Below are 15,653 nucleotides of genomic sequence, written 5' to 3'. Positions count from 1 at the left end.
CTTGCTGCTACAGAAAAATGGTTGAAATTCAGATAATAAGAATGACTCAAAGACTATAGGGATCCAAGGTTATCTTTTGCAGTAGATTTTATTCCAGGCAGAAAGTGGAGTGAATTAGTATACTTACCCTCTTTCTCTTATAGTCTACTGTGAAAGTGACCTGCATCCATACATAAACTTGTTAAATTATTCCAGTTCATTTCATTCTTTTTGATTCATTTTACCCTCATTACATGTTTTAGGAAACCACTATAGAATCCATATTATTGCAATAATGCATATACTTGTGAACAGCAACCTGTGGCCAAGCCCTGAAAATGAATATTATCCACTAGCATTGTATGCCCTTTTAAAATAATTATCCACAAGTCAGAACAGTAATTCCATATTTGGTAAGCCAAGATCATTTCTAAATATTTAAATATAATATTTGAAGATTACTGTTGTATCTCAACAGAAAGTGTCCATTATCTTATGCCTTCTATGCTAACATAGAATTCTCAGGGCTTTTCTTCTGCATGGCATGAAAAACATGTTTTCACACACCGGTTGCTCTCTCTCTCTCCAAAACATTTGCAAAATCAATCTGTGGAGAAGAAAATAATATTGTTTCACTGGTTTACTTGCTGTAACATCCTCCATTTAAATGATCAGTTACAACCGATGTGTGAAGAAATGGTTTGTAAGTAGAGAGGTATGATCTTTTTGAAAATTAAGCTGCAATTTTCAGTTAATCATATTTCTTTACCACATTAATTAATGCCTGCAAGAGTGCATTATTGCAGTTTAATCATACCATCCTTCTACAGATATATCAACTTATATTAATCGGGTATAGTCCCTGCAATGTGCAGTTGAATTATATAAGACTTACTAATGACTTCTGTTAAGGACATTGGGAGACAATACTTATAATAAGAGAATAAGTTAAATTATTAAAGATTATTATAATTTATTTGTCAGTTCATTTACTAGTAAGAAATGGATGAATTATTTTAATACTTATAGTTATAAAAGAACAAAAGTTTAGATAAATGCATTTTGAGGAAAGAAACTGATAACTTTTCCTAATTGGATCCCACTGTGAACAACTATATAATTTAGAATTATTGTTCACATAAGATGTCATATATACTCATATTGCAAGTATGGAACACATTGTTACCGAGGAGCAGTGGTGGGATTCAGCCAGTTCGCACTAATTTGAAAGAACTGGTAGCTAATTTTTTGTTGACTTTGGCAAACCAGCTGATGCCCTAGCCCAGTGGTTCTCAACCTTTCTAATGCCGTGACCCCATAATACAGCTCCCCATGTTGTGGTGACCCCAGGGGCGTGGCCACCGAGTGGGTGTGGCCACCGAGTGGGTGTGGCCACCGAATGGGTGTGGTCACTGAGTGGGCGTGGCTACTGAGTGGGCGTGGCCGCCAAGTGGCCGCCGCGGGTCCCATCGCCGCAGCAGATGAACAGCTGCCCTTCCTCTTCCTTGACGCAATCTTTCGCCTGCCCCAGTGACTCCCTCCCCTTTCTGGGGTCCAGGCATACCCTCCGGAGCCCCGGTGTTTACCGACTGCAGGAAGCGCAGGGTGCCCACGTAATCCTGCTCGGTTGAGGACACAGAGGCGAAGACGCAGCTGGCGGTCCGTATCCTTTGCCGGTTCCAAAGGGAGAGCACTGGTGCCGGGGGCCACTGCCCCCGCCGCCGCTGCCACCGACGGCTCAGATACCGACTGCACTTCCATGGCTCCTGCCTGCCTCAGCTTCCAGATCATCCGACCCCACTTTCCTCACTCCGTGGCCGGCTTTAGGCGCCCTCCATCCCCGAGGCGCATGCCAAACGCACCACAAGGATCGAGTCTCTCGAGCTCGACCTACCAGCAGGAGCGCCGCGCTGGGACATGGCGAGGAGGCGGCGTCGGCAGCTAGGAGCAGAGCACAAACAGCGCTGAATGGAGAGAAGTGTTTCTCTCCATTCAGCGCTGTTTGCGCTCTGCTCCTCATAGCCGCCGCCGCCTCACCATGTCCCAGCGCGGCGCTCCTGCTGGTAGGTCGAGCTCGAGAGACTCGATCCTTGTGGTGCGTTTGGCGTGCGCCTCGGGGATGAAGGGCGCCTAAAGCCGAGCGGGGAGTGGAGCGTGCGCCAGCAGGAGCGCCGCGCTGGGACATGGCGAGGAGGCAGCGGCGGCTACGAGGAGCAGAGCGCAAACAGCGCTGAATGGAGAGAAACACTTCTCTCCATTCAGCACTGTTTGCGCTCTGCTCCTCGTGGCCACCGCCGCCACCTCCTCGCCATGTCCCAGCGCGGCGCTCCTGCTGGCGCACGCTCCACTCCCGCTCGGCTTTAAGTGCCCTCCATCCCCGAGAGAGACTCGATCCTTGTGGTGCGTTTGGCGTGCGCCTCGGGGATGGAGGGCGCCTAAAGCCGAGCGGGGAGTGGAGCGTGCGCCAGCAGGAGCGCCGCGCTGGGACATGGCGAGGAGGCGGCATCGGTGGCTACGAGGAGCAGAGTGCAAACAGCCCTGAATGGACAGAAGCGAGTGGTGAGTGGAGCGCGCGAAGGGACTTGACCAGGGCAGCGGGCAGAGGGGAGGGTCGGCTCCGGAGGCGGAGGTGGCACTCAGAAGTGAGGGAGGGGGTGGTGGCGAGACGAGCCCAAAACAGTAGTCTGGAGAGCGCAGCAGGCGACAAGGGGAGAGGCCGGAACAAAGAGAGAAGCGGCTGGGCAGCAGGGAAAATGAGGGGATTTCTACGATACGATGCAAAAAAAAAAAAACCTTGCCTTGGCACAATGGGAAATAGTGAGAAATTGATGCACAAAAGTAATTTGGGGCTCATGTTGCTTTGCGATCCTTGACGCTTAGAGAGATAAGTATGCAAGAATTTTTGATTCATTTATTTAACTTTAACAAAACGAACTACAAACTTAAACTCCACTGAAATAATTAGAGAGTACCCGTATACGCCGGAAAATACAGTACATATATTCCTCTGCCAAGCAGAGGAAGCTCAGCGGCAGGCCAGAGAGGAAACTTACTGTTTTTAGTTGTTTTCTCTCTTGCTTTCCGCTGCTTGCTCTCTCTCGCTTGTCCTCTGTATTGCTTTCCTCCACGTGCTCCGAAACCGAAACTTCCTAACTTTAAATAGAAAAAAGCTGCGCATGCGCAAGGAGGAGGGAGGCAGGAACGGCACTTTCTATATAGCCAAATAAGGAAGTAGAACAGTTAGAAAAGGGGAAAAAAATGGCGGACAGCGGGGTTTGGCAACCCCCGTGAAATGGTCGATCGACCCCAAATGGGGTCGCGACCCATAGGTTGAGAACCGCTGCCCTAGCCCTTTTTTGCAAGGCTCAGAATGGACCACCAGAAGTGCGTGGACCCCACTTCCAGTGGGGTGTTCTGAGCCGGGGAGGCCTCCCTGGCTCAGAACGGACTTCTGGAAGGGGCATCCATGGACTTCCGGTGAGCCGTTCTGGGCCTGGGAGGTCTCCCTGGCTCAGGACCATCTTCCAGAAGTGGCGTCCATGCAGAGAACTGGTTGTTCTAGTATTTGAATCCCACCATTGCCAAGGAAATTCATACTGTCCCCTGGGCTAGTATAGACCTATTCTTTCTGCAACTGTCACTATACATATTTTACAACCAATGTGATTTTTTTATAAGTAGATTTACATGTTTAGCAGTCATATTTATGCAAACAACTACTCATACTTTTAGGAGATACCAACTACACATACATCCTAGATTACATAGTATAATTTACAAAATATATATTGGTATATGACATTAGAATAACTGAGTCTAAAATTAACTCCAATTCGCAGCTAAGTAATTTTAATTATAATTTTATAATTATAATTTTAATTATAAAATTTCTAAAGTAGTAAAATTCAAATAAAAAAGAGTTTTCTATATAAAAAAATCTATACTATGGATTAATTTTGTGTAGTTCATAAATGAGGAAGATGTGATCAAAACCATAATTGTATACAGCAATAGCAATAACACTTTTATGTACTGCTCCATAGTGCTTTACAGCATTCTCTGAGCGGTTTACAATATCAGCATATTGCCCCCAACACTCTGGGTCCGTATTTTATCGACCTCAGAAGGATGGAAGGTTGAGCCAGTCAGGATCGAATTCTTGTGGGCAGAGTTTGCCTGCAATAGTGCATTCTAACCACTGCACCACTACAGTTTCTTCTATGATAGTCAAGCTTTTTGTTCCTCATTTTAGATAATTCTCTGACTACACTTACTTCACTGTTCAATTTTCTAGCTTTTCATTGTTCTGTATTATTTGGATACTTCTCTCAGTTGTTTCTACTTCTCTTTAACCTTCAAGCTAAAGAAAATTTTTCTATAGCCTAGTCAGGGCACAGTTTATCAATTTATCTTTGATCTAGGATACATTATTTAATACATGCTTTAGATAAAATAGAGGATAAGGTATGATTGAATAATTTATTTTTTATGGTTCAGAAAGCTATATAATGAGGGTCAAATATAATCTCAAAAGTCATTCTATCTGTGTTTCTTATTGTAATAATCAATATATTAAAATATTTTCCTTTATTTGAAAACATTGTCTTAATAGGCAAATGTAATGCTGTTACTTTAATTTTATCTCTTGCTTAATCTTTTATTTTTAATTTATGTTTTCCTTTTTTGATCCATTTGGACCTATTAGCTTATTTAATGTTTAAAAAAATGAGCTTCTGTTCAAGGATATAAGGCCCAGTTCATTCATATTATCTTTCGACTTGAAGATATGGAGGCATCCATTTCACAATTTACAAGCAAAAAGTGTATTTATCTTTTTCTTAATATTAAACTTAAAGATTATAGCAAAAGAGAAGAATGCTTCCAAATGCTAGCAGACTTTTAGCAGTATTACCTTTTTGTAGTTGTTCTTTTTGGGAGGGGGAAGGGAGCACATATTAATTTAATATGCTCCTCTGGAATTAAAAAATTCTCAACCTCTCACAAATGAAAAAAACAATTTTGGAAGTTATGAATGTTGCAAACTTTCATTAACATATTCCAACTTTTTTCTCAACTTTTCTTCTGATCATTGTATAAGGTTCCTATTATTGAGGTTTCTTTTTTGTGATGACAAACATCCCAAGTGATCTCTGTACCTTGCTTGTCTTTTCTCCACTTTTGTACATCCTGCCACTGATTCCTATAATCAGGCTTACTTCTCTGAGTCTTTGAGTCATGGCTCAGTATAGACCTTATGAGAATTGTTTCCTTATGAGAAATAAAAAGAATATTTTATTTTGCTTAGTGGTCAGAAGTGGAGACTATTATTTGTTTGAGTCGGACAGTGAAGAAGAGGAGGAGGAGGAAGGAAAGGAAGAGGAAGAGCCTCCCAAAAGATCTGCTTTCCAGGTACTGTTTTCACTTGCATGGTATTCCTACAAAAAAGAGTGGCTACCAGATGTGCTCAAAATGGTGGCCACAACAATTCTGATCACATCTATGCCTATTTTTTATGTGCATTGCCATCTTGACTTTTTCTCCATACATTTCCTAAAAAGACAACTTGATTAGTCTAAATTGCAGTGAAAGAATGAAGATGTATATTGATTCTCTTTAATTGATTCTTGTGTACATCATAGTTGTCATAGTTCTGTAATGCAACAATGGTATTGGAAATGGATTTCCATTCAATTATGCATGTAGCACAGCTATTTTTAAATAAGGCTTTGTGTTCTTAAATCTATTCTTTAATGTATCAGAGCAAAGTTATAAAAAAAACCCTCTCAGTTTCTATTACTTGATATTGTTTAGATGCGTTTTGGCTTGGGTAAAACAACTGCAGATTCGAAGATAAATGTTTGTAAGCATAGATCTTTGAATAAATCTCTAGTTACAAATAAGAGGCCAACAATATATTGAAAATAAATGTATCTAGATTACAGAAAAGTTAGCCAATACTTTTTGATACAACAGACTCCAGCAATCTGATTAATTTATGCATATTCAGATTCAGAACATTCATCTAGACATCAAAGGGGCAAAAACAAATAAGATGGATCCACAACTAGAGCTGTCCTCTGAATGTTTTGAACATACCCACACACCCATGGATAACCCTATATGTGTGTTCATAAAGTAGGACAACCTGGTATTAGATGTTTTCCATGGGCTAAATTCTTTGAAGAGACCATAGAGGTAAATCAGCATGGAAAATTATATCATAGTCCAGATACATGTGATCCTCTCACATCTGCATCCATAATTGTACAGCTGATTCTCAGTAAAATGATAGAAGTTTTTAAAATGAAGATTGGGATTGTTTACGTAAGAGCTTGTGGTAAATTGAGCATGTTAAATTCTATCATGTGTCATATAATTGGGTTCAATTCAGAGAGCAGATTCACTCTCTATACTTTACATTTTGCCTAAATAAGTATTATAATTTTTGTTTGTTAATTTGACTTCTTTTTCTAACTATCCCAATCCAAAGAGACTTTAGGCAGATAGCAACAGCAACATGCATGAATTAATCAATTCAGTTATCATATTTAAGCCTATATTGTGATGGTGCCTATAATCAGTATGGGCCAAAGACACTTATGGGGAGAGAGGACTCCACAAACAGGGATACCATAGAGAGGCCAGAATTCTTGTCCACATCTCATTGGTTTTGAAACCTCTTTAGAAGTCGAGACCAATGAACAAATTAAATTCAAACGAGATGTTATTCAAAATAACCCACTGAATAAATTAAACATTTTGATTTTGGTCTTGAAGCTTGCTGGTAAACAAATAGTGGCTATAAAATAGTGGCTTTCTCCATTGTTAGGATTGTCCTTCCAATAGTCTGGCTGCTGCATTTTGTATTAGCTGCAGCTCATACAGAGAATCTTGCATTAGTAGTTAATCTAACTGAAATTGTAATACCAGCTTCTCATGCTATCCTTTATAGGACAGATTGATTTTACTTTTTAATGATTGAATATATTTATTAATTTATATTAACATACACGATAAATACCAATTACAAAAGATGTATTGTTAATTTGAAACTCAGGCAGTATTTTCTAGTTTTATCAGAGATACTAGTTTATCGTTCATGAGTTGAAAGTAATTTTGTGTCTTATGGATTTAAAAATTATATAAATATCCTGAGTTTATATTGCTTTATCCTAAACTGTTCTGATTTTTATTGTACCCTTCCTATTTATTTTGCAGCAGATGAATTGGGTTTTTTTAATCTGAGAAATTATAGAATGGTATAGTATGTGTATATGTCTGTCATGAATTTTTTCTCCATTCATAAAGCTATTAGCGACAGAGACAAGGATTTGTAACTATATCTGTGAAATACTGAAGATTCATTTAGAATGTGCTTTCCTAATCCGGATTACTAATATATAATTGTTACTCGTGTAACTAAATAACTTTTATGCACTGTCCTGTAACTAAATCTAATGCGCTGCTAAATTGAATGCTCAGTTAACATTGTATAAGTCTGTTTTAACTTAATATCAATCCTATTGCTAATAGAATTGTACAGTGTGTTTCTTAAAATATTAGCCTTTACATTTTCACTAATTTGTCTTGCTTTATCCTTCTTCATAGAGAGCTATTGCGAAATTTGCTTCAGCCATTTTAGCCTTGCCAAAGTCTGTTATTAAACTGCCCAAAACTATTCTTCAATATTTAATCAGAGCTGCAAAGGTATTTGATATTCTATACCATGTAGAATAATATCTTGTTCCCATTGTATTCTGGCAGAATATCCCTTTACTGCATTTTTCATCTTAATATGAATTTGAGGAGGTTTTGGGACAACCAAGGATTTGACTTACATTTTCAATTTACAAACGTGATGATGAGATATCTTAATTTAGCTATAGTTATTAATATCGGAAAGAAAATGCAGAGCCAAATCTTGGCACAATCCTAGACTTTTTGTCTAAATTGTATTAAGCAGATTCCATCAAATTGCATGCATTTATAGGTACTGGATAAATTAATTAAGGGATTTTGCTCTATATGATAATATTTGTCAGGAAGATTGCACAAGAATGCAAAACAGAAGGTAGATTTATGGAAAATTTGGGAGTCTGTATGTAAGAACAGCTTACATAAAACATCTCTGAATTTGTCCAGTCAAAAGTTGCTAATATGGAACATTATATATATATATATATATATATATATAATGGAATATTTTTTAAAATACATATATTAATAGACACCAAAGTGTGTATGTCTAAAGCAGAAGTTTTAAATACAGCTAAAGTAACATTAGTGATTTATCTAATGATGGCATATTCCACCTTTCCTGGGAGTCTAAGCATGCTTATCTTGCCAATAAACAATCTTCTATTTATTTTCTCATCTGCTTTCTTTTGCATGCATCTATATATTTGTGTTGGCTATAGCTAATAAGTGTCATTAGTAATACAGTGCTAGCTAGTAAAAGATTTGTTATCACAAAAATATTTGTATTAATCATATGGGATATGGATTGGATTAGGGAATAATATGAAAGTCTGTAGGTAAATTATTGCTTCATTTTTAGATTATTGAACACAATTGTTATAGATTCATATCAAATTCATAAGAATCCACAGTTCTGCTCAAATGTTTTGGTTTATAAAAGTTACAAATATTATTTGAAATATTTCAACTTGAATGAATATTTCCTTAAATGGTTTATGTTTTCATAATCTCCCAATACTAAATACATTTTCCAAATTTATATGCTTTTTGTTATCTGCTTAACATTTACTTACTAGAGAATATGAATAAACTGATTTTTTTCCCTCTAGTTTCTTTATCAGGCCTGGATTACTGATCCTAAAACTGCCCTACGACAGAGGCGCAAAGAAAAGAAAAAGAATAAAAAAAGGCAGAAAGTATCTGATGAAGGTATGCTTCAGAAATATTCTCAGCTATCTCTGTTAGCTATACAAATAGCATTTTCCACTCTGATTGTAGAAGAACCATAGTTTGCATTCAGAAAATCACAGGTAGCTTCCATAGTTTTACTGAGATCTCTAGTTGGATTTTCAGGAAATTATGATTTCATGGAACTTACCAATCACAATGTGGTTTTTCAGTTTAGTCACATGGAGTCTAGGCAGCCAAAAAAATTATTGAAATAAAGTCTACCGGAATAAAAAAAAGGAAACAGAATAAGGAAATTCAAGATTTAATCTTTGTTTGCTAGTTTATCAGTACTCATCATGGGCATTATATAGACTAATATTACTGTTAGATGGCTACTGGAGAATAACAACTAGAGTGTTAAATGTCTATGGAGATTCTTACTCATCCAGGTCATGGTTGTCCCAAAAGTGCTTTTTCAAGGGACAACTGGACTTTCTCTTTTTTTCTTTGAAGACATTTCATTTCTCATCCAAGAAGCTTCTTCGGCTCTGACTGGATGTTGGGGAATGAAAGGATTTATATTTCTTGCATACAGCTGGTCATTTGCATTCTTGAGGCCACTTGGAGGTTTATCTGTGTATTCGGGGTCACCTGTGAAATGCAAATGGGTGTGGAGCCTTCTTGGAACTGCTGAAAGGACTATGTGGTCATTGAGAAGTTGGAGCTGTGCTTTCTGCAGGATGAATAATGGGATGAACACCCTTCGAATGGTGCGGGACTACTGGTATGAACAGATTTCCAGAAAAATTGCAGACTACAAGAACCATTTGTGCTTCAGTTTGAGATGCAAATAACACAGACTCATCCCCAACAGCCTGCGTCTGTGATCAGCAGTGAAGGGACACAGAGCAGAAAATATCCTGCAGAAAGCACAGCTCCAACTTCTCAATGACTACACAGTCCTTTCACAGTTCCAAGAAGGCTCCATACTCATTTGCACTACTCAAGTGACCCTGAAGACACAGATAAACCTCCAAATGGCCTCAACTACTCTCTAAAATAATGCAAATGACTAGCTGTCTGCAAGGAATATAAGTCCTTCCATTCCCCACCATCCAGGCAGAGCTCTTGAAAAAGCACCTTTGGGACAACTAGAGTGTTGGTTTTGGTTTGCGGAAAAAGGTAATGTTGGTCAAGCAATCAGTGCAAAGTATTAATTTAGCAGTGTAGCATCATTAAAAAGCTTCGTTTTGTGTTCAATAAATATATTTAATTATGTGTTCAGTAAAAAAAAGGTAATTGAAGTCAGTAAGTCTAATTTTGCTCATTCTTTCATTTTGATTTGTCAGTTGAAATAGATATGGAGGGTGCAGAAAGAGATGAACCTGTCAAAAGTAAATCTGATGGCCCTGGTAAGCAAAGAAGCAAGCTAAGTTTTCATTTTAAATAATAGCAGCTGAACGTGCAGCTCTATTATCTCTAAAATAAAGATAATAATCTTTATATACTGCAGAAGTTACTGATATTTTTATCTTGAAAGTCACTTAAATGTTAAATGTTATATAATTCAAGCTAACTTCCAAACATTAGTTGGAGTCTGGCAAGTTGTTCAGGTACCATTTTCAGTTAAAAGGTATTGCAGTCATAATCATTTTTCATATCAATCACTACTTTTTGAACAGAAAAAATACTGCTGAGAGTGCAAATAGTACATTGGGTAGAAGATGTTGATTGACTACAAAGTGATTTTAAAGCCAAATGCAAAATTTAAGAAACATTCTGGCAATAAACATTTTTGTATAAGCAAAGCAAAGTCCATAGCATGATCTAACAATTATACTAATAGATATTAAAATGAAATAAGTTTAATTCTGAAGTTTTGCTAATCACTAACCCTTGGAGATAGAAATTCCATAGAAAACAATGTCATCGGGTGCACATCAAATAAAGAGTATGTTTTCCTGTGTTTGTTAGAACGTACCCTCAGATAATGGTTCTTGGTTCTGATTTTTGTTATAACATTCATAACTGTTGAGTATCATTTTGTAAACCATGTTTTCCTGTTTCTTTCTCAGATAATATCTTTAAAAGAATATATAACATTTTGAAGTTTACCTGGGTTCTTTTTCTGGCGACAATAGACAGTTTTACAGCTTGGCTAAATTCAATTTCAAGAGAGCATATTGATATCTCCACAGTATTAAGAATTGAGAGATGCATGCTAACTAGAGAAATAAAAAAGGTACTACAACGTATTCATTTATTTTTCATAATGGTAAAAAAACAGATATGTGATTTCAGGTTTAATTTGATTTACCTGTTGGAGGGTGGTTAGAATCTTATAAATAGCAGCTTCGTTGTATTTTCTTATTTCCTGAAATGCTAAAATGAATAATTTTGGTTTTAGTTTTGTTTTATTTTATGCTTTTTTGCTGTCATAAAGTATGCAGGAAAATTTTAGGAGTGACATATAAAGAAAAACAATACTACAATACTCATGCGTCTCATATTCATGAGGCTGCAGGATTTTTAATTGACTTTACAACTCTAACTTGGGGTTTATTTTTTTGTCTTTTAAAAAAAGATCTCACGAAACAATTGACAATAAAGTCTTTTTTCTACTGCCCTGATTTGTCTCCTAAGTGTTAGCCTGCTTAATTTCCTAAATTTCACATTTTCCTTCCCAGGGAAATGTTCCAACTCGAGAGAGTATCCATATGTTTTACCAGAACCAAATAATGAAACTTTCTAGGGAATCAGGATTGGATGAAATTTATGAGCCTGGACAGGCTGAGAGGACTGCAAGTTTAGAATCAGCAGCTTCTCGTGACAGTGAATCCAGGTATTCTCTTACGATGAGCACAATAATTCTAAGTAGATAGAGTTGATCTTCATAAATATATAAACATCTAGTAATGAAGCATAGCTTGTAGTTGATGCTAAAGTAGCATAGAATCTTGCACTATTCTATTTAAAATTTAAAAGATGATAGCCAACATATAATTAATTCTTAAATTTTCTTATGGTAAGAGTATATAAAAGCAGCAGTGCGTTTATCTAATAAAGTATTATTTTGATGTGACATTCTTTCAATAAATGTAGTATCAAAAAGTTCACACTTTTAATACATAATAGCCCTGTGTATTAAAAGAATATGAGAGTCCACAAATTATTCTCAAATAGCTGATTCTTAAACACAGTGACCTACAGTAAAACTGATTTCTATATCATTTATTTTCGCAGCATTACAAAAGATTATTGTTACAGAGATCTGTTCCATTTGAGAACTGACTCTGACCCTGTGAGTACTTCTCATTTGGAGGAACTTCTATATTTGTTATTCTGTGCATAAAATTTCCATTTTTAGGGCTGGATCAGATGGGCAGAATACATTCATATGACCCTAGGGTCCTATAGTCAGATTTTGTGCAAAATGTTCTTAATTCATTTTAGAGAAAAACATTTTTCTTCAAAAACTCTTAACTAGTATCATGAAAAATGGATACCTACTATCTATTCCACAAAGCTGCTGCTTACACATTATTTATATCTGATTTGTTTCATTGCTCTCAGGTATGTTCATTTCTAAGCTGGAGAAAAATAGAATTAAAACCTCCCGAAATGGTTGTGGCTATGCTGGGATAAAGACAATTGTATTTTTTTTTAAAAAAATCAATATTTGGAACTTAAAATAATATAGCACCCTTTTAGTTTTAGTATAGGCTATTTACAATAACTTTAATATATTTGGCTATATCTTTTTAAAATATCGATTTGTAGTGCCTAATGTACCTATACGTTTCTCAACTGCAACATTTTTAGCTACTGATAGATTAAAGAAGCTAAAAATGATGCATTTTATCAATCTTACTAGAATGCATGGATTCCATTAGTCTTACATCATAAATAAGTTTACATCCTTCTTTCTCCTGGCTTCACATTTTGTTATTACTGATCTTGTGTGGTTATCAGAATAATAATAGTATACTTTGGCACCAAAAAGCTTGTTATCTTCCATTAAATCCTTTTTTGTCTATGTCTCCATTGGTATTTTGCTTGGCCAATCTGCACGTTCACTATTGAGCCACATCAGGATGCCATTGGTATCTAACATTCTCTTTGTAATTGTTTGCACTGATAGCTGCTGCACGGAAGCAACTACACTGTTGTTGTCCAGGCAATCTACCCTTGATGATTTAGATGGTCCAGACCCTATTCCTAAAACAAGTGAACGTGCACGACCTAGGCTTCGTAAAACATACAGCATGGATATGTCCTCCTCATCCGCTGACAGTGGCAGTATAGTATCAAGGTGCTTAATCCTTGCATGCTTTTCACTCAATTATCCCAACCACTCTATATTTTGGCAATGTAAAATGATGTTTGCATTTTTATAAGTAAAACTATTTGCATACTCATTTGAAGCAGCTCTGTCGTGTTTTGATGATGTAATATGTCATATATTTATGTCGTTTTCATACTTTTACTTTAATCCTTATATTTTTGCTCTCAGAATTCTTAATTATATGCTTGTTTATAGTTTTACTTTTTAGTTAAACTGAGAGCTTGGAATGTGCATTCAGATGCTAATTTATGATTCTGGTTCTCTTCAGTTAACATTATTGCTCACAAAAATGTTTAACTATGGCCAAGGCACAAGGGATCTTTTTAAAGCAGAGAGGATAGACCATTCATTGTATGATCCCAATTCATTTATGCATTATAAAACATATATCATGAACCTGTTCTTCATACGCAGGTAATATGTAACATAAATTTAAAAAGTACCTTAACATGCATTAAAATAGAACATTTCATGGCATACAACATAATTATACAATCCCAATGATGGTTATTGATTAATGAACAGAATCATAATAACTTCTAAAATGCTGAAGCAAATCAAAACTTTTTCAACATGAAAACATTTGGGGAATGTGAACATTTCCAAAACTGATGTTGTCAAGTCCACACTGATTTAACAGTGAAAATCCAATGTAGAATCAACAATTCAATTTTAATTTTAAAAAAAGAGGGAATAAATATTATTTGTAAAGTAAGAAATTGACAAAAATATTCTTTCTCCTTATTCTTGACAGTGAGGCTACCCAAGTCACTATGCTATATTCCCGTCAGGGAACGGCAGAAACTATTGAAGAGGTTGAAGGGGAAGACCATGAAGGAGAAGAGGCAGAACCTGAACCTATAGAAGAACATGAAATGGAAGATTATTGTATGGATTCTGAAGGAGCTGCATATATTTCTGATACAGATATGCCATCCTATTCTGGTTTAGATGGCATTGCTGAACCCCCTCCTTCATATAGCAAAGCTGTGAGCTTGGAACTTTTCCCCTTAGATAGTTCCCAGGATGATTCATCTAGTAGAAACCAAATGATAGTGAGCCCAGATGAAAATCAGTCTGAAAAACCAGAAGATTCTATTCTTCCACCTTTGACACATGAACTGACTGCAAGTGAATTACTACTTAACAAGTAAATATCCATGATTAATTAAGTATGCATATTAGGTACAGTGATGATGAAAATTCTTTGTGAAAACATTTGGCAGTTGGGGATTTTTGCAGTTTGTTTAACAAGCTGAATTCACTTGACATTCACTTATCTTTTCAAATACCCTGATTTAACTGGATTCCTTTAAATGTAATTGATTTATGTACTACCAACTTTTTGTCTTGATTTGGAAAATAAACAAGCTATGGTATAGTTTATAACTTGATCTGTGAAATTAGTTACATAGCTCTTGAACAATAAATACTCTGTTATGTAGAAGCATTGCTATTATTTAACAAGAGCTGTGGTGGTGCAGTAGTTAGAATGCAGAATTGCAGGCTAGATTTGCCCACAACCTGGAGTTCAGTCCTGACCAGTTCAAGGTTGACTCAGCCTTCTACCTTCTGAGGCCGGTAAAATGAGGATCCAGATTGTTGGGGGCATGCTGACATTGTAAATCACTGTAAATCTAAGTGCTTTTGCGATTGCTGTTACTTACAGATTATTCTCTAGAATAGGATTTCCTGCCATAAGTAGGGATTGGACTAGAAAACCTCCAAGTTCCCTTCCAACTCTATTATTCTATGTTCTATGTTTTAATTTAAAATATTTACATATAGTTAGCTTATAAAATCATGGCATCTAATTTTATTCCTATAGAATGTTTCATGATGAGGAACTAGATGAGTCTGAGAAATTCTACGCTGGTCAACCTCGACATTTGCTTCTTATTTATGCTCTATATAATACACTTGTAGCCCGCTCAGAAATGGTGTGCTATTTTGTGATCATTCTTAATCATATGATCTCTGCCTCCACAATTACCCTTGTGCTTCCTATCCTCATCTTCCTTTGGGCAATGCTATCTGTTCCGAGGCCTAGCAAACGTTTTTGGATGACAGCTATAATCTATACCGAGGTATGTCATTATTCAATAGCTGTTGAACAACCCCTTCAATGTTACAAGAACTTTGTCTTCATTTCTGGTTTAGAAAGAGACTGGAGACATCTGCTTTCTGGTTTAAACTAATTTCAACTGTTATATTTAAGCTTGAGCAAGTTGTAATTTGTTTAAATCAAATCATGGCTTTGAATTCTGACTTTTTTTTTAGTAACCAATAGTGTCAACTAATATAATTCATGGTTAGATGTATGCGTTAGGTAATTATTGTAGAAAGCAGATGCAGTCTTTATTGTGACCCTGATGGAGGAGGGGAAAAAGAGGGACTCAAGTTCGAATCATCTTGCTTAATGCTAAATTACCATAGTTTCTAAACCACAACGGACTGCTTT

At 36.6% G+C, this 15,653-nt stretch overlaps 1 protein-coding gene across 2 annotated transcripts in view; it reads left to right on the top strand.

Annotated features, from left to right (window-relative positions):
* Positions 1-15,653, top strand: part of PIEZO2 (piezo type mechanosensitive ion channel component 2) — a 202,460-nt gene that overhangs the window by 167,342 nt on the left and 19,465 nt on the right. The window contains exons 32-40 of one of the 2 annotated variants that reach the window (XM_039339226.1): positions 5,285-5,388; positions 7,588-7,686; positions 8,787-8,886; positions 10,197-10,259; positions 10,923-11,089; positions 11,535-11,689; positions 12,989-13,159; positions 13,947-14,342; positions 15,021-15,279. In XM_039339226.1, the coding sequence (XP_039195160.1) occupies positions 5,285-5,388; positions 7,588-7,686; positions 8,787-8,886; positions 10,197-10,259; positions 10,923-11,089; positions 11,535-11,689; positions 12,989-13,159; positions 13,947-14,342; positions 15,021-15,279 (1,514 nt within the window). The remainder of the gene's footprint in view (positions 1-5,284; positions 5,389-7,587; positions 7,687-8,786; positions 8,887-10,196; positions 10,260-10,922; positions 11,090-11,534; positions 11,690-12,988; positions 13,160-13,946; positions 14,343-15,020; positions 15,280-15,653) is intronic. The other variant, XM_039339225.1, reaches the window with a different exon arrangement.

This window comes from Crotalus tigris, unplaced genomic scaffold (assembly GCF_016545835.1).
Source record: "Crotalus tigris isolate CLP2741 ecotype Arizona unplaced genomic scaffold, ASM1654583v1 scf7180000017731.4096049, whole genome shotgun sequence".
In the NCBI taxonomy this organism is placed as follows: Eukaryota; Metazoa; Chordata; class Lepidosauria; order Squamata; family Viperidae; genus Crotalus; species Crotalus tigris.
Note: the sequence above shows the minus strand (reverse complement) of the source record. Positions and strands in the feature narration are given on the sequence as shown.